General features: G+C 38.6%; 1 protein-coding gene across 3 annotated transcripts; it reads left to right on the forward strand.

Moving 5' to 3' along the window:
- Nucleotides 1-907: 907 nt before the first annotated feature.
- On the forward strand, nt 908-26315 carry arhgef6 (Rac/Cdc42 guanine nucleotide exchange factor (GEF) 6). 3 transcript variants are annotated; one of them, XM_077532385.1, is made up of 22 exons: nt 908-1290; nt 2326-2409; nt 6136-6220; nt 11152-11273; nt 11437-11647; nt 12380-12432; nt 13419-13513; nt 13708-13803; nt 14041-14163; nt 16571-16709; nt 16802-16861; nt 17911-18057; nt 18577-18663; nt 19051-19132; nt 19258-19373; nt 19626-19805; nt 21371-21391; nt 22057-22153; nt 22922-23008; nt 23120-23219; nt 24505-24559; nt 25814-26315. In XM_077532385.1, the coding sequence occupies exons 1-22, from the start codon at nt 1126-1128 to the stop codon at nt 25940-25942; spliced, it is 2334 nt and encodes a 777-aa protein (XP_077388511.1). In that variant the 5' UTR covers nt 908-1125; the 3' UTR covers nt 25943-26315. The 3 variants fall into 3 exon arrangements, with proteins under 3 accessions (XP_077388511.1, XP_077388513.1, XP_077388514.1); XM_077532387.1 differs by lacking the exon at nt 21371-21391; XM_077532388.1 differs by lacking the exons at nt 908-1290; nt 2326-2409 and adding an exon at nt 4558-4795.
- Nucleotides 26316-27357: the final 1042 nt, after the last annotated feature.

The following is a 27357-nucleotide window of genomic DNA, read 5'->3' on the forward strand; positions in this document are numbered from 1 at the left end:
CCCAATTTACTGGTTTTTCTACGTCCAAATTACGAGCTGACCCTTGGTGAGTTTTGTTTTAGGCTGTCGAGTCAAAATTCAATATGAGCTTGATATGGTGTGACTTGAGTGAGATCATTAGTTTGCAGCAGTTTTTGCACAAGTGCTGTTGTAAGAACAATAGGGATGGCAGTGTCTGTCATATAGCTACTGTTAGAACCCAGTGTTGGATTTAGTGACCACCTATTGCTATTTGTGGTAGTTGCGGCAGCCTATGTAACATACCTACCCAAACGGGATCTTCTCGGTGCATGTAGTGTTATATATATATATATATATATATATATATATATATATATGCCGTGAACATCCGACAGTTCCTGGTTGAGAACATGGCCGTGCTGGAGCAACCTGCCCTCCTCACCTGACCAGGCAATGCCATGATTGAGCTATGGAGCAGGCGTCTGTCTAGGAGTACACGAAGGCTGGGAAATGATTTTTCACAGCTTAGGATTTTATTTTTGTTTAGTGACAGACTTCATACGTAAAGATAGAAAATCAGGTGTTTAACCGTTTTGGTCGTACTGTATGTGGTCTGCTCTGATAGTCTCAACAAAGACCACCACCCAATTCAGAATGATACAAAAATTATAACCCTGTTGCCAGTTTTCTCCCGTAATGTTATGTCCAAAAATGACAAAAACAGTCCACGGTGGGTTGATGATGAATAATGAGCATTAAATAAAAAGGTGTAGCCCTTTTAAGCAGGCGGTCAAATCAAATACACAATCATGACATTCGTGGGTGTTTATATAATACGGTATTCGTTATTTAAATACATTTTAAAGAAGGTTTTTGGGGGGTGGCTGGTACGGATCAACGTTATCTGTAAGGCAAGCAAACACTTGGCAATGCACTTTTGCTGCAGTCTATTGTTAAGGTGTCTGCTTACCAGCAGGGGTGATCATCACTTTTGGCATGTAGTAACACAGCCACCCCACCCCCTACACCCTCCACCTCTCTGACGCCTCTTGCCGAACTTCAAGCAGAAGTGCCGGGCTACGAGGTGCATCGCACGCCGGAACCAAACCAACCATCGGCGGAAGAGGACGACCGTCGCCAAGGCAATGCCCGTCTGACGGCGCCATGAACCCCGAAGAGCAGACCGTAACGTGGTTGATATCGCTGGGAGTGCTCGGTTCCCCCAAGAAGAACATCGCTGACCCGGAGGAATTCTTGAAAACATCTCTGAAGGATGGCCTCGTACTATGCAAGCTGGTCGACAGGCTTGTGCCCGGTTTCACCGCCAAGGTAGAGAAGCTGAGGGGGAGAGAGAGAAAAGTTGACAAATACTGTAATGTGGTCCGACAGTAGACAAGAAGGGAGGGGTTTGACATGAATACAGACGCACAGGCCGCCCATTTTAAAAGTTGCAACGAACTTTTTGGTTTCAAAGACGTCGCTAAATGTCAATAAACTGAAGCTAATGGGCGATAATTGCTGTACTATTGCCAAGAAACTCTTATGTTCCGCATTTTCGACGCCACTTGTATGCAGCAGTCAGAACAGAAACCGGAAGAACGTTCGTTTTGCTAAATACAGTTAAACACGACCAAATGCACAGTTACTGCGGTTTTATTAAAGGCAATGGGTTGTTTTAAACATGAAAGGGCAATAGATGGTACATTTGATAAGTTTGCAGGCAGGCTTCGTCACTTCCTCCTCGAAAGTTCTTCCCAGTTGCGCGACCTCTTGTTTTGTAAAGTTGGCGACAGACAGGAGGGGGACTGTCGGACGGGAAGGGTACAACAATAATACCGGAAAAAGCTTTTTTTTTTTTTTTTGTACAGTAAACGGCCAATATATTAAACATAAGCATAGGGAAGCATCGTGTAGGTTTACAAGCTCAATCTCACGCCATGCAATCGCAGACAATAATAACAATAATAATAATAATAATAGAAAAATAAATTGTACACCGTAGGCGTAGGTTTACAAAGAAGATTTGGTCCATCTACATTTTACGTAAATCTCTCACTGTTGGCATATAATTTCAATATCATTTGGATCGCGACTTCACTATGTTTTACTTCGAAAGTCGAATAAATAAGCGGATGTTTACATCTCAACGCTAGCTTGACGCTGATGTCATTAATGGCTATGTTTCTACGAAAGAGGACGCAGATTGACTCCATATTTCATAAACTCTCATTCCTGCGACCACTTCTAACTGCACTTTAATGGCGTTAGGTTCGTGTTGACGGGTTAAATAAAAAAAAAAAAAAAAAGGTGTTGAGTGCTCTCCGTGCTCAAACGTGCTGGTAAATTTATTTTGTTTGTGCTCAGTACTGCCCGGACCCGCGAACCGAAGCCGACTGCATCGGCAACATTCGAGAGTTTCTGAGAGGATGCTCGTCCTTGAAAGTGGAGGTAAGTTTGCGGCTGTAAGTGGCGACGAAACGTCTCTGCGTCGACTTATTAGCCTTTAGCCCCGGTGTTGTGAGCCGCTCAGCTTGCTTGCTTGGACTGTCCTGACTGTATTGGGTTTCCCAGCATGCCCATGTGGAGTAAGCCACACAAACAGGCGTCCTGTCTGTCAGCAAGTAACGAAATACGAATATTTCGTACTGTACTGTAGTAGATTTTTTTCCCGATGTATCTGTACTTCAGTATTTGACTACTCTTACTCCCTACTCGGGAGGCACCACTATTTCATGGTACAAGTACTTTCATTTGAGTTGTATGCTGGAATTCCATAATACAGGTATGTTGCAGTTGTGATGAAAATGTTTTACTTTAGTCAAATATTGTTTAAAAACGCAAACTTGTCGTGAACAATGAACATGGTCTAGGTTTTAATCAAATATAACATTTCCTACAATAACCTGTCAGTTCTTGCCACAAAATTGAATTTTTAAGTGTTGCCTGTAAACACAATTGTGTGTATTTTAGTTCTAAAATACAACAGTGGCACAATCAAGGGAACCATTGAGCTCATGAGCCATTTGTTGTTACACTGTAGAGGTCCGTGAATCTTTACATTCGTCCATCCATCCATCCATCCATTTTCTTGACCGCTTATTCCTCACAAGGGTCGCGGGTCTTTACATTCGTATGTCTGTGTAATCTTTACGATTGTATCGATATTCTATTGGCAGGATCAACCAGGTTGCCTCCAGCACGAGAAATTATCTTGCCATATATCTGACATGGCTCCTACACAAGAGGTGTATGTAAGGCTGGTGAAGTGGCATCAGCGTTGTAGTCAGCACATTTTTCTAGTGCAGACGTAAAGCATTTTCACTGAAGTACATCCTCCTTATACATTACATTAGAAAATAGTACTTCTTACTCTTTTTCAAGTAAAGAGATATAATTGAAAAAGTTGTAGTTCAAAAACACAAAGTAAGATGTCTTTCACATAACAGTAGCTAATTTTGCTTTTTTAATAAGTGAGTTCTCCTTCCACCCTGAAAGCCATCAGCTTTATCTAAAATAAACACAAGTTAGGTGTAGTTTTTTTTACACTGGTAGTCAGTAGCTAATTACATTTAGCTTTTTTTTGTGTGTGTGCAAAGCAGCAAATTATCCAATTTTGCTGTGGCCTAAAAATTGAGTACCTACCGTACATCAGCTTTGCGTGCAACTGAACAAATCCACTTTTCACACCGATTTAGTAAATTTGTGAGGGGACATAAACAAGATCACTATTTCACAATGGAGCGAAAAACTGCCAGTAATTGACACCACCAAATGGTTTCTAATCATAATTTGAAACTCCTCAACTCACTTTATTGCTGAATTATTCAGCAAATGAATAGTCCAAAATACAAACGTATGGTTCCCAAAACAATCTACGAATAAAGCATCCGCAAATTCCAAACGGAAAGTGTGTGAGGCTTTATCTTTTTGTTACTTTTATTTGCTGGGGCGTTGTGATAGTTTGCTAATTTAAAATATACGACTTGACTCAATAGAGATGGCTACACACTCTGTTGGACCTCAGATTTAGCAATAGCTTGAAAACAAAAAAACGTAAGGTGTTTCAGAATTAGATGAATATAATAGTGGCTGTCATACAAGTTGTCATGCTATGCATTGTCTTGATCTGTTTTGAAGAATGCTCCCATTATGGAGGGAATGTGTTGCAGATGTTGGGAGTGTCTTCTCCCTCACTGTGTGCCACACTGGTCACGTCCTGTCCAATTTTATAAATACTCCTGGTCTGGTCTCGAATCACATCATCTGCTTTGTGCCAGCCTGACTCACTGCACGGCGGAGTGGTGGAGCGCCCGATTGCCCAGCTGGCTTGTTAATGTCTGGGAGGTCCCCCTCAGACCATAATTAGAGCTTGTGAAGCCAGCAGAAGCAACTCCTAGCCAACCAGCCTGAGGCCCTCAAGCCAGCCCTGCCCATCTTTTGGGGCTCTGACGTGATCATGTACCCCCCACCCCCCACCCCACCCCCCTTCTTCCCGCCACCGCAGCAAATAGTGCCCGTTTCTCCAATGCGTGCACAAAGAAGCCAGTCAGACTGTTTTCACTTCTGCACTGACACGCCAAAAGAGGAAACGCCATTAACTGCTCAAGAACTCTTGCTCCGCTCCTCAGCTAAATGGGATGATTTATGATTGTGTGTGACCCTGTGGTCATGGTTGGACTTGAGTTTTTGTTATGGCCGATAAATTAGGACTGTTGCCGTTTCACATTTAAAAAAATCATGTGACGTCTTGGGGCACCTTTTACACCTTCTTGGATGACCCGCTGTGTTGTGCTGCATGGATTCAATTTGCACGAAGGTGCAAACGTACATGGAGGTGAGTAAATGTGATGCGATGTATTTTTTTTTCCTGGAGCAGAGGAGTCAAACATATTCAGTCTATACTTAAGTTAAAGAAAAAACACTTGAATAACAAAAGACTGGTGAAAGTAAAGAGGTACTAATTTCACCCTTTATATTAAAAGTTATCTTTTTCGTCTATAATTTATTTGATATTTTCATTATTCTGCGATTGGCTGGCAACCAGTTCTGGGTGTACTCTGCCTACTGCCCAAAGCCAGCTGATAGGCTCCAGCACCCCCCACGGCCCTTGTGAGGAATAAGCGGTCAAGAAAATGGATGGATGGATGGATGGATGGATTTTCATTATTTTTCATGTACAAAACACATTTTGCGACTTGTTGTCGACTGGAAATTACATCACATATTCTCAGGTCACGACCAATCACGATTCACATGTTTTCGACCAATCACGGCTCACCTGTTTTCTGGATTTGGTCATGTGACGTTCGCAAGCTGAGCCATGATTGGTCATTAATTGCGCCTTTGAGCACACTTGATGTCGTTTTCAGTGGACAACAATTTGCAAAATGTGTTTTTAAAGGTATTGGGCAAGAAAAACATTCAAAATGTCAAATTAATTTATAGGCAAAATATGATCTTTTTACTACACGAATGACATTACTGCTATATTTACATAATTTTTTTAATGTGTCATTATTCTTAAAGGTTAAAAATTTATCAAGCCTATTTTGACTAAATACATATTTTAAAGTGTAATAAGTTTTTAAATGGAGGGTTAGGTGTTAGGGTTGAGTTACTTTCTACTTACTGCAGAAGACATTTCAAGGACTTTGACTCAGGTTATATCATGCCAAATAAGTTGGCGTATTTTTGGAATTAATCCAGCTATTATTTTCATGAGCAATGTTTATCATGACCTGAAAAGGTGAATTGTATTTTGGTTCTATAAAACTACCCCAAATGCGAATGTTGTGTTTGACAAGGCCTTCGTTTGTGTGGTGGTCCTCAGACAACGCCAGATTGAAGCTGTGCCACTCAAACTCTATATTTAAGATGTTTTATTTAAAATGTGAAACCTAAGGCTCGGAAGGAAATGAGATAGCTGCCCGAGACGCAGCAAGAAAGCCTCGGTGCGTGTGCGCTGAATCGTAATGGTGTCTGGCTGTTTTATAGACTGCTAATTCACAGAATATGGGTCATGCTTCATGTGCCAGTAGTTATGTGTGCTCATTTAAATCCAGTGAACGTTCAATTGTGTGTCCAATTATTGGCGTACAGCCCCCCTGTTTGTAATTGTGACACGTATGTTTTAAGTGATTTGTATATATTTTTTTTGCCGTGTTTTTTGTCCAGGGGTTTGAGCCCGAGTGTCTGTACAGCGGGGAGAATTTTGGCAAGGTCCTAACCACGTTGCTGGCCGTCAATTTTGCCACGCAAGGTAAGAGCTGCCTTGCACCGTCCTTCCGTGACCTTCCGGCATCCCGCCGCTTCGCAAACAAGGCCACGGTGAATTTACACCATCGATCGCATCAACAGTTTTTCCACAATTAATCAATTATTCATGTGGGCTGTGTAATTGTGACGAAAAACAAAATGGCACAGAGGTCACGGTGACTTCTTGGGCGGTTCTTCTGTTTTTGAAAGGACTCCTCTTCTAAAAGACTCACTTTTCAAGGACCATGAGTAATATCCCAGTGGAAATTGAAGTCAGTCGAGTAAACCACTACACTGTGACCTCAGTCAGTATACAATGTTGCCTTGTTTATGGCTGCGTTTACGTTCTCCCAAAAATATCCATAATAGGTAAAAAAAAAATCCATGTAGTCAATTTTATTTATTTATTTATTTATTTATTTATGTTCTAAGACTGTAAAACCCTTCATCACACAGTCATACATTTTTCTCAGAGAGGCTTTTTAACATTTACTCACATTTCTCTCTTGTTTGAACCTCATACATTAAAAAAAAGGTACACTGCTGTAAAAAAAATAAAATAATAAAAAAAAATATTGCACTAAAAAAAAATCAGAACAGTGAGGCCGCGAAAGGTGAACTACTCTATACAAACCCTAGCAAAAAGTATGGAATCACCAGTCTTGGACGAGCACTCACTCAGACGTTTTATTCTGTAAATCAAACTCAGATAAAAAACATGAAACAGTCGTAAGGTCATTCCAAAGTACAACATCAAAACATTGTGCTGGTCAGTACCGGTAAATGTTACTTTTATAGAGCAAGTACAGGGAAATGAATATGGAATCGCTCCATTCTGTGGAAAAAAAATATGGAATCATGAAAAACAGACAAAGAAAAACAATCAAAACACATCACAAGTATTTAGTTGCACCACCTCTGGCTTTTATGACAGCCTGCAGTTTCTGAGGCATGGACTTGATGAGTGATGACAAACAGTATTCTTCATCAATCTGGTGCCAACTCTCTTTGATTGCAGTTGCCAGATGGAAAATGATTTCATCATACCCAAACATTTTTTTTTCAATATAAGAATAACGTAAGGATAAGAAAGCTGTCCAAAATGTCAATGTAAACTTGTGCATTTATTGAAGATTCAACCACAGCCATCTCCCCAGTGCCTTTGCCTGACATGCAGCCCCATATCATCAAGGACTGTGGGAATTTGGATTTTCTTTAGGCAGTCCTCTTTGTAAATCTCACTGGAATGGCACCAAACAAAAGTTCCAGCATCATCACCTTGTCCAATGCAGATTCGTGACTCATCACTGAAGATAACCCTCATCCAGTCATCCACAGTCCATGATTGCCTCTCCTTAGGCCATTACAGTCTTATTTTTTGTTGAAGCGTCAATGATGGTTTCCTTTTAGCTTTCCTGTATCTAAATCCCATTTCCTTGAAGCAATTTTGCACAGTTCTGTCACATTCATTGACTCCAACTTGCTCCCATTTCTTCTTCATTTCTCTTGTTGTGCATTTTCTGTTTTCAAGGCATATGGCCTTTAGTAGTTGTTTGTCTTGACGCTTAGATGTCTTCCTTGGTCTACCAGTATGCTTGACTTTAGTAACCTTCCCATGCTGTTTGTACTTGGTCAAGATCTTCGATACAGCAGTCTGTGAACAGCCCACATCTTTGGCAACCATGCATGTAGAGTTACCTTCTTCAACAAGTTTGATTATCCTGTCTTTGGTCTCAAAAGACATCTCCCTTGTTGGAGCCATGATTCTTGCCAATCCACTTGGTCCAGCAGCCCTCCAAGGTGTGATAACTGCACTTTTTTTAACTGCTGACTAACAAGCAGATGTCATTTAAGGCAAGTGTCCAATTAAGGAAAGGAAATTGACTGGGTGTGTGTCCTTATTTTCTGCTCAGAATGGAGTGATTCCATATTTTTTTCCCTCAGAATGGAGTGATTCCAAATTTATTTCCCTGCAGTCACTCTATAAAAGTAACATTTACTGACCAGGACAATGTTTTTTCTTCATTTCTTTTAGTGTTTCTGATAGCCAAGATGTTGCACTTTGGAATGACCTTACAACTGTTTCATGCTTTTTATCTGAGTTTGATCTACAGAATAAAACGTCTGTGTGAGTGCTCGTCCAAGACTGCTGATTCCGTATTTTTTTGCTAGGGGTTGTAGCAAGTTAACCTTGTACAGTAATGCAAAAATCCTTTTTGGTTCGTACTCCAGTTTTTGTTTTTGTTTTTTTCAAACACCCATCTGTGTGGGTACCACCTTGCTAGTATTGTTGTACCCAAAGTGTACTTCATTTATTTTATTTTTACTTCACTATTAGCCACTATTTTTTTTTCAGGAGTTTATTAATTTGTGTGTAAATGAAGCAGAATGAATGGACACTCGAGTAGCTCGATTTATGGAAAACATAATAATCACGATTATTTTGACAATAATTGAAGTCATAATTACTGTATTCAAATGATTTTTTTTTTAATAAAACAAGAAAATGTTTCAACATTTAAAATTTAATTATTATTATATAATATAAATATTTAAATGTTTATTTATTTATGTATTTATTTAATTATGTTGGCAAAACCCTGTGTACTGGACGATCATTTATTTTTTGTTCCAAAACAAGAAAATGTTTAAATGTAAAAAAACAAATAAAAAATATTAAGTTAAAACAAATACAATTCTTTGAAACACTAATTATGCAAGTTTCTTTTGGATGAAACTAAATTTATTAAATTAGTTTTAAAAATTTAAAAAGCTGCAAATGTATACATTTAAACAACTAAAAGAATTAGTTTTAATAATCTTTTTTTATTTCTTTTTTCTTTTTACAATTATGCTGGTTTTGTAATTGTAGAGTGTAATAATTGAAATTGCAATTGAATTTCGATTAATTGCACAGCCCTAAAGGATACTCTAAAAGGCTGTTGTTTACGAACATGATGATTAAGCTGTCAATTCAATTCAGTTTGAAATTTGTTAACATATTTACTGTTTCACATTCCTCCTCTTTGTTGAATGAATTGAAATGCTACTGTACTGTTATGTAGCAGCTCAAGCAGCTATCGTCGCACACACCACAACAAGGAAATGCAAGTCAGCTCAAAGTTTTGCTATTTCAAATTGTACTGCGGCAAACTGTACCACTTGGTGGGTTAAGAGGCAACAACACAATCTGTGTTGCTCAATTTGTGTCATGCAACGTTTGATCAAGCTGATTGGCTTTACTGGCAGAGGCCAGCTGGTGTGTGTTTGTGTCCTGCTGGGTGCCATATTTGCCTGCCGTGCTTGATGCACACCCTGACTAATATCCTGCTTTGTTCATTTCCCATTCAAATGAGGGCTTGGTTGTTACACAGAAGACTCAATCATGTGAAATTTAATATTGCCTTGAAACAGCGACATACACCCACTCTCTCTGCTTGAAGGTTGCAACTTGAAATATTTGTGCTGCTGTGAATTGCTCCAAGAGGCAGAACGAAGTCTCTGCTCACTTTTCTTTCCTCAGCCTCAGTGTTATTTCGTCAGCGCTTTCTTGTCAGAGAAAATCTGCTTCCCATGCACGTCACTTTATGCTGCTACAGATTCTCAAATATATGTCAAGACATTTGGACATTGCAGTTTGTTTGTTTTTCTTGATCATGACACAATGATAGTAGAAATGAGTTGAGATGAGCAGTACTGTACATGTTTATTCTGTGTTGCCAGCAGCCACGTGAGCCATATTAGAGGCCACAGTGGACAAAATGGGATGGTCACGAGTCAAGCAAAGTTACAGGATGTGACAGGCTGTGATTGCTGCGTATGCGAGAGTTTGCTTAACCGTAAAATGAATGAATAAATAAAGCTAGAATATAACGGGCTCTTTTGGATGTTTTGGAGATAGATTAGGGAATTGTTAAAAGAAAAATAGTATTATCAAACATTTATTGAGCGGCACTGACGCCGACCCTGGAGCTCAGCCTGGCAGATGGAGCTTTAATTTTAACTCTGCACCAAAGCTGTCTTGCGTCCGCGTTTGTTTCATATAAAGCCTTGACAGAACTTGAACTTGCCAAGCAACAACTGAAATGCTGCAAGAATACTTGATTATGATCATTTGTCTCATATTGATGCCTTCTTACCTGTCATTTTTTTTTTTTCCAAAATTTTCAGGGAACAAAAAATCTAACCATTTGCATCATGAGATTAATTTGACAAAAAATAGATTTTTTGCAAAAAAAAAAAAATGAGTTAGGCAATTATTTTAAGATAGTGGCAATATAACAGAATCAGCTACCAGTACTTTATTTTTATTTATTTTATTTTTTTTAAATTTATTTTGTGGTCACTATAGCTGAATTTTTATAGGTGTACCAAATATGTGCTGCAAACTTGACCCGAGGTTCTTCAGTCACGAGTTAGTTGATTCAACATAAGAGGCCTCTGTGCCTTCTCCCTTGTGATCTTTTTCTTTATCCAACATTTACTCTGAATGGCTGCACCGTTTGTTTTGTAAAGTAGCTTTAAGCTGGCTTAAAAAAAAAAAGAAAAGAAAAAAAAAGCAATTGTAAGGACACTTTAAAGCCTTCACTTAACATATCATGAATATTTTGAAATATGGGACTGGCTAAAACCCACACAAGCCCAGGGACAACATGCACATTACACACGGAGTGGAGATTCAAACCTCGAACTACACAACTGTGAGGCAGATGTGCTAACAACTTTGACATTGTGTTGCCCAAGTCTTATCATCTCACTGTAACATTTTAATAAGTGAAGAGCGAGAGAGAGATCAATGGCAACACAGAGGCCAGAAATTCCGATGTCGATGATACGACAAGAAGACACCCTCACCCGATGCCGAGAGTTCTTGACTATCCAGTTTGAATAGAACAAACAAACAGATAACAGAGGCTACCTATTTTCTGTCCACAGACAGCGCTGCAGAGAGGTCATGTCCGCAGTCCGGCGCCCAATCACTTAGTCAGACGGCATCCTCGCACACAATCTCCTCTGCCAAGTCCAAAGGGTCTCTGCGGCGACAATCCAAATCTGCGGTATGATCTGCATCCTCTCTCTTGTTCTGTTACAAGCTCATGTGCGCTCGTCTCAAAAAGATTGGGATATTCGGCTTTGGATTGCGATTTCGCAATGAACCTAAAAAGGCTAAATAAATTTCCCAAGTGAACTTCATTTGACCTGTAAAGGCCGGCTTGACAGGAGATGACGGAGAATGGCAGCGGCAGCAGCGGGCAAATGATGGTGAAGGCCCGCTTCAACTTCAAGCAGAACAACGAGGACGAGTTGTCGTTCAGCAAAGGCGACGTCATCGTCGTGACGCGGCAGGAGGAAGGCGGCTGGTGGGAGGGCAACCTCAACGGAAAGACGGGATGGTTCCCCAGCAACTATGTGCGAGAGGTCAAGGCCTGCGGTGAGTCGGGTGCCGCAATGGCAGCTCACCTTACTTAACTCGTTTGATCCCAAAAACGTATAAATATGTTCTATTTTAAATGTTATAAGTGTCCCAAAGACCTATTTATACATTTTGTTTTATGCCTGAGCATACAGAAGGCTTTGATGCAGCCTCTGAACTGAAGAGAACAGTTGAAGTAATGGTATTTATTAGGAAAATGGCCAGCAGGTGACAGCAGAGTATAAGAGATCAACCAGAGCCATGTTGCAACAAGCTTTTTTTGTCAGTGTTTTCACCAGGAATGTGAATATTGAAGTACTTAGCTATATTCAAATGCTAATTGTGAAAAAAAGGAAACATAGAAATATACCCCCCCCCCCCCCCCCCCCCCCCCCCCCCCGATGAAAGAAGATACTCTAATCTTTCTTTTGGTAGGCTCCATGTTTTTATACCAATAGAACACAAAATTGTGTGGGTCTTGCAAAACTCCAGTAAAGTAGCTGGGAGCGAAGGGGGTTGCTTCAGTGAAAATGGCTGCCAGTCAATGAGTTAATAGTTACCATTATTCTTAAAAAATAAAATAAATAATAAAATGATTCATATTTTCACATTGATTTTGAGTGACAAATACTCACAAGATGATCATTTTCTAACCAACTAAGCGAAATGTGGTCATTTCTGGTGGCACAACTGATGATCGGTCACAGCACTGCGTTATGATTCTCATCATTGTCAATATGTCCCCCGTAGAAAAACCAGTTTCTCCTAAAGGAGCTCAGCTGACCAAAAGCTACTACAGTGTGGTGAGTTTACAACACAGATACATTGGATGTCCTTTTTTTTTTTTTTTTTTTTTTAAGATTGAATACAGGTTCACATTGTGTGAGACGTTTGTTTTCACAAACTGACAAGATTACTTTTCACAATTTAGCTTTTAGCCAAAAAAAAAAAAAAACTAAACACAATTTAATACCAATCACTTTCCCCAAAATGCATTGGGCCCGTCATCTGTAATGTATTAATGATCCAGCTATACCTGCTTAGCACCAGTAAAGGAAGACCAGAACCAGGCTTATGTTCCAGTTAAGAGGTGAGCAGCAGCATTTTTGAGCCAGCTGGAGATGTTCGAGGTAGGACTGGCTGACTCCAAAATAAATTGAATCAACTCAACTTAACTCAGCTTTATTTATAAAGCGCTCTAAGAACAGGTGTTGCTGCATACAAAGTGCTGTACATAAACATCAGTTTTGCAGTAAACAAGAACAAAGCAAACATTTTGCGAGTGCGAATACAGGTTTTTTTTATTTTTTATTTTATTTATTTTTTTTTTTTTAAACAAGTAAATAAATTTTACATCAGTAAATAAGAAGTAGTGAATAAAGAGATAAATAAATACATAAATAAGTAGACTAAACATCAAATTCATACACACCACAAAACAGCAAGAACAAGTCTCATGTCTCATGGTGCACCAAAAGCCAAAGAAGTATCACAGTAATCCATCTGAGATGTGATAAATGAATCAATTAAAACGTTCTAAATCTGGTTGTGCCAGAATTCAATGATTCCTTGGCACCAAGATGACACCTGATCGCCCCGATTTAAAAAATGCCAAACCACAAATATGCAAATGCTCACGCTTCAGGCATTAATCCGTGAATCAAACAATGGATGTAAGTGTCCAATTATAGAAAAAAAAGTGTCTTTTAAGCAGCTTTCATGAACAAATAATCCAACTATATAATCTAGATAACCTGACGACCTACCATATCTGTTGCATTTGTTTCAGGTGGTGCAGGACATCTTGGAACACGAGCGAGAATTTGTCAAAGAGCTGCAAATGCTGCTCAGTTGTTACCTGCGACCGTTACAAGCCAGCGACAAGTAAGGGAGACGTCGAAGCTGGGTCACTTCCTGTAGGCACTTCCGTTCAAATATCCATTCAAGCCCTCGTCGATTCACACCTGTTTATCCCGTCAGAAGCTGTGTCCATTTATTTTTGATTAACATGTCAATACAAGCACTAAGAAAGTTCATTTAGTTACCGGTATGTTATTGTTGAATGACTGTGTCGGCAGGCTGAGCAGTGCAGACAGCGCCACCCTGTGTGGAAACCTTGAGGAGATCCTCACCTTCCAGCAGGGCCTGGTTGTCTCTTTGGAGGAATGTATCAAGTAAGTCAGCGTTTGATGATGCATTTCATTCTTGAGGGGGGAATGATGATGTCATTACGACTGTCTTTACATTGACTGATCACAAGATTCCTTACACATGCTCTGATGTAATCCACTACAATTATTATTGCCAGAGATCATCCTTATGGACCTCTAGGGAAATAAAACATGTCCGCTTTAGGTTCCTTATGTTTGCGCTTCACTTTTCTGACTTTGACTTTGTCATTGGCATTGCAGAGTACCCGAAGGCCAACAGCGGCTGGCTGGATGCTTCTTAAATGTGATGTGTCAGATCAAGTCCCTTTACCTAGCCTACTGTTCCAGCCACCCGTCAGCTGTTTGCATCCTCACGGATCACAGGTCAGTGACCAACTGTACACATATTCTGCGGACATTCAAAATCTGTCAAACTTCGGATGGAGTCCATGTTCTGAGTTGTTTTAGGACTCTGAAAATTGTGTTATATATTTAATCTAAACTTATAATTTTGTCTCACCAAAGTCTGCTAGCTTGATGCTAACACACAATGTACAACACTATAGGCGGGCTTGCTATCTCTTGGTGTTTTATGGGGAGATAAAATGAGATGATTAATGTCATTTCCATCTATCACAATGGGGAAAGATAATTTCAGATCAGAGAACATCTCAATGTTAGGGACAAAACATTTACACTTCAGTTCTTCACTGCAAACTATGACTAACTGAAGGCTCAATTGCCGATCTGAAGTGTATTGCATCTCATTAGATGACGCAGGTGTACCTAATGGTATGGACATTTGCAGCATGATTTTAAGCCACTAGGTGTCATGCTGTCATCCTTAAATAGTTGCCGTAACAATTACAAGATATCAGTTCCACTTGTGGTGGAAATAATGATGCCATCGAGAGGAATGGCGTCATCACTCCAAGAGGACTGACATCTCTCTGAGCTGCAGAATAAGTTGACCTGCACACAGGAAGCCACCGCTACATGTTGACAGGATACACACACTTGCGGTTTTGCTGCCATGCTAGTAAAGTGATCAAAATAGTAGCATACTTTATTCATGCCATGAGGGAAGTTAACCTGTCACAGCAGAGATATTTACACATGTACACTTGTATTGTTATAGAAACAAACAACAAATTACCAACAAAACAAATTTTCTGTTTAAAAATATATAAAGAAATAATAATAAATGAACAATATTTATATATAATTTTTGTTTAAAAATATTTTATGAATGTTATTTATTTATAAATTAAAAATAATATAAATATATAAAATTATTAAAAAAATAGGCGGCACCGTGGATGAGTGGTTAGCACTGTCTTCCAGTACTGAGGACACAAGATCGAGTCCAGGCTTCGGCCTTCCTGGGTGGAGTTTGCATGTTCTCCCCGTGCCTGCGTGGGTCTTCTCCGGGTACTCCGGTTTCCTCCCACATTCCAAAGACATGCATGGCAGGTTAATTGGGTGCTCCGAATTGTCCCTCGGTGCGCTTGTGCGTGTGGATTGTTGTTCGTCTCTGCGTGCCCTGCGATTGGCTGGAAACCAGTTCAGGGTGTACCCCGCCTACTGCCCGAACCCAGCTGGGATAGGCTCCAACACCCCGCGACCCTTGTAAGGAGCAAGCGGTTAAGAAACTGGATGGATGGAATCATCTAATTAATTAATGCAATGATAAACTAAACAACAACAAAAATGGAAGATTTAATATGTTGGATGATGAGTAAGTAAGCAATAAATATAATGTAATTATGTAAAAGTAATACGGTATGTGTACAATTAGGGGAAAAATTGGAAGCTCAATATCATTGGCAGTGATATATTATTAATTATATATAAAGAGAAATTAAATCCATTAAAATAATAGAAATCCAATTGGTTTGCAATATACTCACTTACTCACACTTACTCATATGAATTTGGAAATAAGGACACTTTGGGAGGTGGATAATTATGTAATAGTATATAGAGTGTTAATATACATAATATTGATTGGTCACTGTTTTCCTGTAAGTAGCCTCCATATTAATTTAGATTATTAACAGTTAACCATTATTTAAAAATATTTTAATGTGATGTTGTTGTCTGTCCTGAGAGCATAAAAGAGTGATTCATTATTTTCCTTTCACCCACTGTCGTAGGAGACGGATATCATTGCTGCTTTTTTTTTTTTTTTTTTAAATAAAGGTTTTGCCACATGTGGTATTGGGAGATTTTGTAATGTTGGTGATCCTATTTAGCCACATAAGAGAGTAAATAAGAGAAACCAAGTAAAAGTAAAGTTATTCCATGAGCTCAAGTTAACATAAAACAGACATTAGTCACAACATTTTTCTGTCAAAACTTTTCCAATGAAGGCTTTCATGTTACTCAGTGGTTTGTCTAACATTTGAAGTTCAACAACTTACACGTATTTTACTTAGAAAGCGGACCGTGATGTTTTGGTTTAGATGTGTAACTGGAAATAGTTTCATTGTTGTCGTATTGTACTCTTAAGTTTGCAATTTGAAACTGGTCACAGGTGACTTCATAAGTGGTCTTTGACATTCTTAGCCACTTTTTGGACCCCTCTGGCGACTATTTATCAGTATTTTTTTTTTCATTATTTTTTTAAAGTGATTTTACTGGAGCTTCTTGGGAGAAAGGTCACCACACCACATCCAGACTGCAAATGAATGTTGCTAATTAAACTAGCTGACTAACTTTCACCCGTTAATGTTGTCCCTTTGTGGCAAATACAATATGAAATAATAGCATGTACCCGCCCCACTTTTAGCGAGGACCTCGACAAGTTCATGGAGAGCCAAGGAGCCAGCGTTCCGGGCATCCTAACGCTTACCACCAGCCTCAGCAAGCCCTTCATGAGACTGGACAAGTACCCCACCCTGCTGCAGGAACTGGAGAGACACGTCGAGGTCGAGATACGTCCGAATGATCAAAGATGAAAAATGAAACCTCTCCACAAACGTCAACCTCATATTGTTTATGTTTTATGTCCTCACCACAGGAAGCCCACCCAGATTTCGCTGACATTGTAAAAGCCACAGCGGCATTTAGGAGTTTGGTGGTGAGTGTATGACATTGCAGCACGAGCTTGTCATCCTAAATCATTTATTCGTATGTTTTTTTTTGTTTTTGTTTTTTTTTCTCCACATTAGCGTTGCCCTGTGAGCCTCATCTTAAAAATGTAAGACATAGTAGGAGTCCGAAAGGTGAACCTTGACATAGCGGGGTTTCACTGTGATGGTGAATAAAGCACATGGCAAATGTTAGATACTTTTTTTTTCTTTCCTGAAACAAGGGGGTGGGGGTGGGGCTGGGAGGGAGGTCAAAGTGAGGGGTTGCGCTGAAATGCCATTTGTAGACGGGATGTGTTCAAAACCACATTGAGCCCGAGAGCAGTTGGCAGGTTCCTCAGCGAAGCGCCGAGTTCCTAGTAAGACGGGAACACGAAATATACACGTGTTGACTTTGTGGTATGTGATGAGGGTGTCGGGCGGACCAACATGAAGCACTGCAAGAGGTCGCAACCCACGAAGCTTCCTCGTGTGATCTGCCATGGAAAATGACAACGTTTACCTTGTCATTTCCTTTTTGAGTAAGGAGAGGACAAAATTAGCACATGGAAATGTCAGAAAGATGTTGAGTTATTATTTTTAAAATAAGGTATTTGGGAAAGTATTTTTTTGTAGTTATTTTTTGGCTTTTTTTTTAATTGAAAAATATCATCTGTAATTATTTTTCTTATTTTTTTTGTGATTTATTTATTCTATGACTTTTAAAACGTTTTATTTGAAATTGGATGTGAGCACCAGAATTTGCTACCAACTTCTTGAGCTGCCTCTAATTTCAAGTTGTAATAGTGAAATAATTTTAAGTATTTACAATAGAATTGTGATCACTTGGAAAGTTTGGGATCACTTGGAAATGTTCTCATATGTTCTTTTGGTGTAGAAAAACTTTTTTTATTTTTTATTTTTATTTTTTTAGGCCCTTGACACAAAATTAATCAGACAATGTTTTTCTTTCAAAAATAAGGACATTTCTAAATGATCACAAACGTGTGAAACGTAGCGTTTTCCTAGTTAGTATTTATTTATTTGCTTTCCTTGCTAGGCCCAGTGCCAGGACCTGCGAAAGCGCAAGAACCTGGAGCTGCAGATCCTGTCGGAGCAGGTGCGTGGCTGGGAAGGAGACAGCATGAAGAGTCTGGGTCACGTGCTCTACATGTCCCAGGTCCACATGAGGACCGGCTCCAGCGAGGTAAGCGAGTTGGTTGGATCCCGTACAGCCGTGAATGGTCCCCGCAGTGTGCGCGCTTGAAAGACTCTGAAAGAGAGCTCTGTGGCTAAAGTTGCGAAACAGAAGCCCATGAAAGAGCAACGTCGTCTTTCTTGTGGGTTTTCTGCATCGGGGGTCTGGTTTGATGAGGGGTTTGGAAGAAGACGGGGGGGTTGAATGCACGTTTCATTGCCAACCACTGCACCATTCGTAATGTTGGAATCATCGTCCTCAGCAGATTTCACTTTCCTTTCAAATGCAAAGCTAGCTAGCATTAGCATATCTTATCGTTTCATAGTTGCCCTTTTTCCACAGGAATACATAACCTTGCAAAAGATAATGAACATCTACATTGAAATGAAATCATTTTAACTCTTCAACATGCTTTAAATACATTTGAAATTATTATACTACTTTGAACTGAACAAATTTAACTGAAATTAGCATCATTGTTACCAGTAATTCGTATACTTTGCGCCTATGTGAACGTTTCTCTTTCAGGACAAAGATGAGCGCTACTTGATGCTTTTCCCCAACGTGTTCGTGATGCTGTCCACCAGTGCGCGGATGAGCGGCTTCATTTATCAGGCAAGTCGTTTCCACTTGTGATCTGTTTAAACAAAAGCCACGTGTGAGGTTTTGTTTTGTTTATTCATTTAACCTCTGCGTACATATTGAGTAGAGTGGGGCCTTGCCATTGAACTCAACCCAACTCACTTCAGTGATGAATATTGCTGCAGTCGCTGAGTCACTTACAGTAGTAGTGAAACTTGTCTTTGTGTTTACAAGACTTAATCATGATGCACAACTGTTCAATTCTTTACACGTGGGCCTGACCAATATGGATTAAAAAAAAAATAAAATAAAATCTTGATGATCTCTGTAGTCTTTTTTTTTTTTTTTTTTTCTCCCCCCTCTCTCCTCATTGTGGACTCCAGTACCAATCAAGAGTTCAAGTCTAACGTCTTCCTTTAGGGACGACTGTCACTGACGGGCACCACTGTAACAAGACACATGGAGGATGCGGACAATGCGCACTTTGCCTTTGACATCACAGGTTTGTATGTTGTCAAGTGATGGCGCTTCTACAAAAGACACACACATTCCCAGAAGTGGATGTGGTCTCTTGCAGCTCTTTGTGCTAAAGGAAGTGTGTGTGAGTGTGTTTTTTGTGTTCTGCAGGAAGCATGATAGAGCGTGTGACGGTGTTTTGCAGCAGTGCCCAGGAGCTGCAGGAGTGGCTTGAGCACCTGCAGCCTTTTAGCAAAGGAGGCAGCCCTGCAGGCACCATCTTGAAGGTTTGAGCTTGCGGATGAACACATTTGAACTATCACCACTTTGTACACTTCAAAATATTTCAAAACTTGAGGTTCATGGTATTTGATTCTGAACTAGTGTAAATCACCTTGTGAGTCTTGTCCATGAGGAGTGCTGTGTAAATAAAATCGACTTATTTAAAGGTCAACACATGCATTCAAAACACATAATGAGTAATGGAAAACCTTAATCACCGAACGTCCTCGCATTTGCATTTGTTTCCCCCCGTGCAGACCGTGGAGGGTAAGCCACTCAGCATGGTGGGCACCCCTACCCACTTGTCCCACCTTGGCAGCTTCAGCGCTGTCAGTCGCGGGCCCCTGGAGCCACCAAAGATGAGCAAGCCCTGGTCGCTCAGCTGCCTGCGCCCGGCTCCTCCCCTCAAACCCTCGGCCGCGTTGGGTTACAAAGAGGTAGGAGTTTGCAATGCAGGGATGTGCAAACGTTTGTGGTCACGAGCCACGTTTGATTTTGAAATCAGACTGATGGGCTGGGCAATTTAAAAAAAAAAAAAAAAAAAATTGGTACCGACATTCAGCATTTTGACGAATATCCACATTTGCCTTCTCTAAATAAAATTTACAAAAAGTTAAGAGTTAGTTTGTATTTTTTTTTTTACACTAATATTTTCCCCTTTGCTAATCAAATATTTCAGCACACCAATTTTAAGGGAAAAAATTTATTTTTAACAATAAATCACAAAACATTTAAAAATAAACAAATATATTGAATTCTAATGAGTTACTACAATTAGATAAAATAGAAAAAAAAATCTTTGTAATGTGTTACAATAAATCAGCTAATAATTTTTTTTAATGATAAAAATGAATAACAATAAATACTGTTAAGTATATTTTAACCAACCAATTTTAGGAGGATATATGCTAAAATAATGTAACACATGAAATAGTTTATTTTAATAATTAAATAATTCTTGTTCATTTGTTTACTCTTAGCTAATAAATAAAATAACTCAGAATTAAATATTTTATTTGTCATGAATTTGTCAGGGATTTATTACATTTTGATGGGGAATGTGTAATTCTCTTTCAGTAAATCAATTAATAAAATGTTTAATCAATTAATAAAATGTTATTTATAGTTCATACATATATATATATATATATATATATATATAAAATGTGTGTGTGTATATATATATATATATATATATATATAATGTGTGTGTATATATATAAATATGTGTATATATATAAATATGTGTATATATATATAAATATATATATATATATATAATGTGTGTATATATATAAATATATATATATATATAATGTGTGTATATATATAAATATAAATATATATATATATATATATATAATGTGTGTATATATATATAAATATATATATATATATATATAATGTGTGTATATATATATATATATATATATATATAATGTGTGTATATATATATAAATATATATATATGTGTGTATATATATATATATATATATATATATATATATATATATATATATATATATACACATACATGTGTGTGTGTGTGTATATATATATATATATATATATATATATATATATATATACATATATATACATATACATACATACGTGTGTGTGTGTGTGTGTGTATATATATATATTATATTTTTTTTATAAAATAAATGTCTTTTTTTATTTATTTATTTTTTATTTTTTATTTTTTTCTTCTTAAGTGTTCACATAAGAATTTCTCTTGCATGTCCTTCCTCCTTGCATGAGCGCCGTCTGTTGAAACGAAATGCTGCCAAGCAAACCGAATCAAGTCGAATCGTTCATTGGCATGTTTTACGTCCCACAATGCATTGCCCTTCTCTCCAAACAGTACAATCAGGCAAACAAAAGTGGAGGGTTTTTCTGTGGTGTGCAAATGTCGACACTATTAACTCTGCATCGGCCTTTTCTCCCGTCATATTTTTTCACGCACTTCTTTTCTCTTTCTCCACTCTGTCTTCTGTAGAGGATGTCTTATATCATGAAGGTAAGGTTAGTTTCCTGTGTCTGTGTGTGCGCTTCTGGGCGGTGGTGGTGGAGGTGTGTGTGTCAAAGTAAATGTGTTGAAGTAACATTTCTCCTTCCTTAATGTGGTTTCCATGCGAAAGCCTGCATATGTGTGCTGTGTTCTATATTTTCTGCACTAACTGGCCTTCATCCATTCAAGAGCAGAAACGTGAAACAAAAACGATGCTATCACTAAAAAGAATGTGACAGAAGTTTTCTTATTTAAATAAAAAAAAAAATGTGTTGGTGTTTTTTGTAAGGTTGACTAATGGCATTTCATTAATTTCAATGAGGACATTTGACATGTGTGTTTTGCGTTATGAGCAGGGTCACGCAACAAACTAACCTGTCTACGATTGTTGTGTCATTAAACTTTCTAGCAGCAACAATGTCAAGCTTTTTTTTTTTTTTTAATCTGGTACGTTGATGTGATGACACATTGTTGTGAAATCAATTCCACTTTTACACAAATGCTTTTTAGCTGCAAGAAAAGGTGGGACTATCTGCCCCGCTTTGGTCACAGCTCTCGCCACGCGCTTGCAGCCTTGTCGTCCTTTTAAGTCTCTTGAGAGCTTTGTGCAGTGATTTTTGGTTTGCAGTCTTGGCTTCCGAGACTCACCGTCTGTCTTCTGCTTGCACCCGCAGGACTCCAGCAAGAGCCCACGGCCCATGAAGAAGTTCTTGCCTGGAAACAGGAAGAAGGAAAGGAAGCCTTCAGATGACGATGTTCACACGAGGAGAAGTAGGACTGACTTGATTCAATGCAATTATATATTACGTGTTGAAATTTTCACTTTTGATACTGTTGAAAATTCACATTTTTAATTAATTTGCTCCCAAAAAACGTATAAAAACGTCCGATTTTAAATGTTGCCGTGCCCCCAAAAACGCATATATTTTCTTATGCTAGAGCGTACAGAAGGCGTTGATGCAATTTCTGAACTGAAGAGAATACTTAAAGCAATGGTAGTTCTTACAAAAACGGCCAGCAGATGGCAGCAGAGTATAAGAGATCAACCATGTTGCAAAAAGGCTCTTTCATTTGTGAATAATGATGAAACTTAGCTATAATTATATTACATTATAATATTCAATACTTTTTGCTGGAAAACAGAAATGGATAGAGAAATACTTTTTTTTTTTTTTTTTTTTCCTGATGAAAGAAAAGACTCTAATCTTTCTTTTGGTAAGCCACATGTTTTTATAGCAGTAGAACAGAATATTCTGTGGGTCCTTACAAAATCCAGTAAAACAGCCACTAGCGAAGGGGGTTGCGAGTCAATCATTTTCCTTATAAAAATTATTGGTAATTGGTTTTGGGCAGCACAGTGAATGAGTGGTTAGCCCACCTGCTTCACAGTTGTAAGGTGCAGGGTTTGAATCTCAGCTCAGTCCCAAAAATGGCCGATTTCCCTCGTGTGTGAATTTTGTCATGAAGATTCACGTGCTGACAAACAAACTGATTAAAAGCCTGTTTTTGTCACGTTGTAAATGGCTGAATTGTGTCCAGGCACGGTGGCTCTGGAGGAGGACGCTCAGATCCTGCGGGTGATCGAGGCCTACTGCACAGGAGCCAGCTTGCACTCCACCAACACACGTTTGTATTCATCTCTTTTCGATGCACTCTGACCTTCTGCTGGCTCGCATGAGCGTGCAACAAACCGCATGTCATCTTTGTGTGTGTGTGTGTGTGTGTGTGTTTATGTAGCTGTGCGTAAGGAGTGCGTTCCTCAGGTTCTTCTTCCCGAGGAAGAGAAGATAATTGTGGAGGAGATGAAGAGCAACGGGCAGACGGTCATTGAGGAGAAGTAAGCGCATGCTTGACTGACATAGATTATTTTTTTTTTTTGAACTTGAATAACCTTGAGTTTGGAAGGGAGGCTAACATTTTTCTCGCAATGTTTATTGCTTACTTTATCTCTCTATCTAGCGATCTCGCTATTATTTCAAGGTGTGTTCATTGATTGTTCAGGTACACCTAGACCAGTGCTTCTCAATTATTTTCTGTCATGCCCCCCCCACTAAGAAGAAAACACCACCTCACCCCCCCACCCCTCGCGCGACTATAAATAGTATCATTTGTCTATCAAATTGTTATAAGCACACCTCTGCATAACACTGTATATCCTTATTAACGTTTAAGAGAATTAAAAAAAAAGAGAGAAATATGGACCAACTTACAACAAACAATAGCTTTATTCAGAAAAGATTTAAAGTACATCTGAAATTCAAAAATAAAATTAAATCCTTAATTAAACTTCTAAACATTTTTTGACTGACCATGTCAAACCATATAATACGGAAAAATAAAATGACATAAAATCAATAAATAATGATGCATTCAAACTAATCACCAGCATTAACTCTAACCTACAAAACAAAAATATAAAATAAATTGTGCTGATTTTTTTTTCCTGTGTGTAAAGCGCACATGCTCAGTGAAAACAAAACCCCTACACCACCGAGCGAATGCTCCCTGCGCACTCTGCCAATAATGAGCGCCACTGCCCCCTAGTGTAGTGGAGGTGCAATTGCACTTTATTCTAGGACAGTAAAAAAAAAAAAAAAAGAATAAATAAAAATAAAAAGCATGTTCCCCGAGGTCAAACGCGGCCCCCTTGATGAAGCCTCGCGCCCCCCTGGGGGGGCCCGCCCCACTATTTGAGAAGCACTGACCTAGACTGAGAAATAATCCCCACTTAAAGCTATGTAACGATAATGGCAATATCATGATATCAAAACTGCCACAATATCGTCGTCGTCATGTCATGATATTAAAAGCTGCACATCTGTTAAAAAAAACAAAAACAACCTCCGGTTGATTTCCATTTTGTACAGTTCCAGCACCCTCTGGATGTTTTGGCCCTCCTGTTTAAAATCCGTGCTAATCGTCAGATGAAGGGGCACGTAATATGCTTGTGTACCTTTTAAAAAAAAAAAAATTTTTAATATTGACAACCTCCCCACAATATTGTGATAATTATTATATCGTGCGCTTCATATCGTGATATCATCTCGTGATGTTTGAATATCGTTGCGTCCCTACTCAAAACTGGACTCTGTGTAAGAGTTCTTATTCTTTTTTTCTTCCAGGAGTCTGGTTGATGCAGTGTACGCTTTAAAGGATGAGGTCCATGAACTGAAAAAGGTATTAGTCGCCTTTATTTTATTGACTTAATATGTTTGTTATTGTGCTTTTTCTCAAATGGAACCAAATGGAGTCTTAATTTAAAAAAAAAATTCTATCATCAAATTTTTAACTTGTACAGTGCTGCTTTGAGATACAAGTGATGCGGGGTACTCGTTTTTTGGGCCATCATTCAGCTTTTTTTTTTTTTTTTAATTCATATTTTAACTTGCAAACAATAATTTGACCTAAGGACATATGTAGACCGACATATAGCAATATTCACAATCATATCCCTTTAAAAAATGACTAATATTACTAAGCCCTGAGTCCCCTGACCAATTAACTCATTTGCTCCCAATAACGTGTAAATACGTTTTTAATGTTTTGTGTCCCAAAGACGTATTTATACGTTCTTTTATTTATTTATTTTTTATGCTAGAGCAAACATAAGGCTTTGATGCAGCCTCTCAACTGCAAAGAACGGTTGCAGAAATGGTAGTTATTACACAAACGGCCAGCAGGTGGCAGCAGAGCAAAGGAGATCAACCAGGGCCATCTCGAAAAAAAGCTCAATTACTTACAATTTTAAATAGATTTGTGAAAACTGATGAAATTTAGCTCTCTTCTAATGCTAATTGCTGCAAAACAGAAACAGATAGAAGCATACTTTTTTTTTTCCTGGTGAAAGAAGACTTTAATCTTTCTTTTGATAGATTCCATGCTTTTATAGCAATAGAACACAATATTCTGTGGGCCTTGCAAAATCAGTCAAAATCTAGTAAAACAGCCGGGAGCGAACGGGATTGCTTCTGTGAAAATGGCTGGGAGTGAATGTTAATTGCCCTTCGATCCTCTGCACACTCTCAAACTCCTCTTTTTCCAAACAATTAATTACTTGCCTAATTAAAAAAATAAAATACCCCAATAGTTTGACATAAACAAATGTCATATTTATTAAATGCTTTACTTGAATTTACTAGTTTGAATTGACCTTGGCCTTAAAAAATCCATATTGTTCAGGCGCTGTGATCGTCTCCATGTGTGGCCAACGTGCACACCTGAAGGAGCAGCACAATGTCCATTCAATAGTTTGCATATTATTTTATTATTATTAATCATTTTTTTCTGAAATGTAATACGCACAACTGGACTTTTCTTTGAGATTCGGTAAATTTTTTCCAGCACATTTTCACTCCATGTTTCCACTTTATGAGGGTTGCATTGTTTTGTCGACATGACAAGGACAAACGTGATCGCTCGTGTCTGCGACAGGAGAACAAATGGATGAAGCAGTTTCTGGAGGAGGAGCAGAAGTCTCGCAAAGAGCTGGAGAGGGTGGTGCGAAAGCTGGCCAAGCAGAAGAACGACTGCACGTGGGACGACGGCGGCGGCGGCCACTGAACACAGAACGAGCTATGTGCGCGCATGCGTGTGTGTTTGTTTGTATGAGTGCGAGTCAAAATGCATAAATTTGAAATTTGCGTTACAGTGCAAATACATGTGGTCGCGCTCTGTCGGGGTTTTCTAACCTCAACTCACATCTACATAGTTCCTTGACGTGAAGATGGCAGCAATGCGCCATTTTTTGGTCTTAATTGAACACCTCAACTCACTTCAACATAGTTGCTTGACACCAATTGGTGGCTCCTTGAAAAATGAGCACGTCTAAAGATGCATTGCTTTTCATTAAATGCCTGCAACCACACGCACACGCTCGCTTTTTCACACCCCGTCGCCTCTTTTGCCGAACGCCACTGTGAACTGTTTTCCAGGAAGTGGGGGTGGGGGGGGGGGGGGGGGGGGGGAAAGCTCACGGCAGCCTCTGTTTCTTTTTTTTTTTTTTTTTTTTTTTTTTTTTTTTTTTTTTTAATGCTGAAGTCTGAACAGGAAGCAGCTTTCAGGTCCGCCGTTGTTGTTGTTGTTGTTGTTGTTGTTGTTGTGTGCGCTTCTGTTACAATGTCAACTTTCTCCACTTTGTCATTTTTTGTTTGGCGTGGTGTTAGGGCGTCGCAAAATTAAGCTATGGACTGGACATTTAGAGTTTTTGTTCATATCAAAGTCCCCGCCCATCAATGTTACGTGCGGCTCTTTTGTTCAAAAGCTGCATGAATGTCTGATTTCCCAACGTTCACGCGTAGCAGTTGGTGTGTAACATTGTAAATATTCTCAAATAAGTCAGATAATCACATTTATAGACTGATGCTAAACAAACTGATGAGTACGAAAATAATGCTTCTTATTTCTAAAATGTATGTATTGTTTTTATTTACATATTAATTGTGGTTTGGATTTTTTTTAATGCTTTATTTATTTATTTGTGGTGTCTCACTCACTCTTTGGAATACTAGTCTCAAATAAGAAAAATGGCTACAAAATGTTTTTTTTGTTTTGTTTTGTTTTTTAAAACATGCAATTTGTCAAAAAGTCTTCCTTGTGGATTTATTAGCTGAGCCTAAAAGTGCCTCCCGGTAAGGCTTTTTTTTTTTTTTTTTTTTTTTTTTTTTAAAGAACTAAAATGTTATTTTTAAATCAAAGGTTGTAATAATATGACAAATATAGTACAAGAAAGCAATAACGGAGAGCGAATTTCAATTTTATTAACAAAAAAAAATGTGTACAGTTTTGCTGCGCAGGTCCCAATTTTCATCATCGCCATACAATCGGTACAAATTGGCGGCTGTCTTGCTCAAAAGCACTGTGGCACTATAAATGCCACAGACAGCCACTCTGCTTCCTGTATACTTTATTTTGTTGTGTGGTTTTTTATATAGGACTATATATATATATATATATATATATATATATATATAAAATCT

Source organism: Festucalex cinctus, chromosome 9 (assembly GCF_051991245.1).
Source record: "Festucalex cinctus isolate MCC-2025b chromosome 9, RoL_Fcin_1.0, whole genome shotgun sequence".
Lineage (NCBI taxonomy): Eukaryota > Metazoa > Chordata > Actinopteri > Syngnathiformes > Syngnathidae > Festucalex > Festucalex cinctus.

Coding starts and splice junctions, on each gene's coding strand:
- arhgef6 (XM_077532385.1), top strand. CDS start 1,126: ATGAACCCCGAAGAGCAGACCGTAACGTGGTTGATATCGCTGGGAGTG. Junction 12,433..13,418: donor CCAAAAGCTACTACAGTGTG/GTGAGTTTACAA, acceptor CATTTGTTTCAG/GTGGTGCAGGACATCTTGGA. Junction 16,862..17,910: donor CGGCATTTAGGAGTTTGGTG/GTGAGTGTATGA, acceptor TTTCCTTGCTAG/GCCCAGTGCCAGGACCTGCG.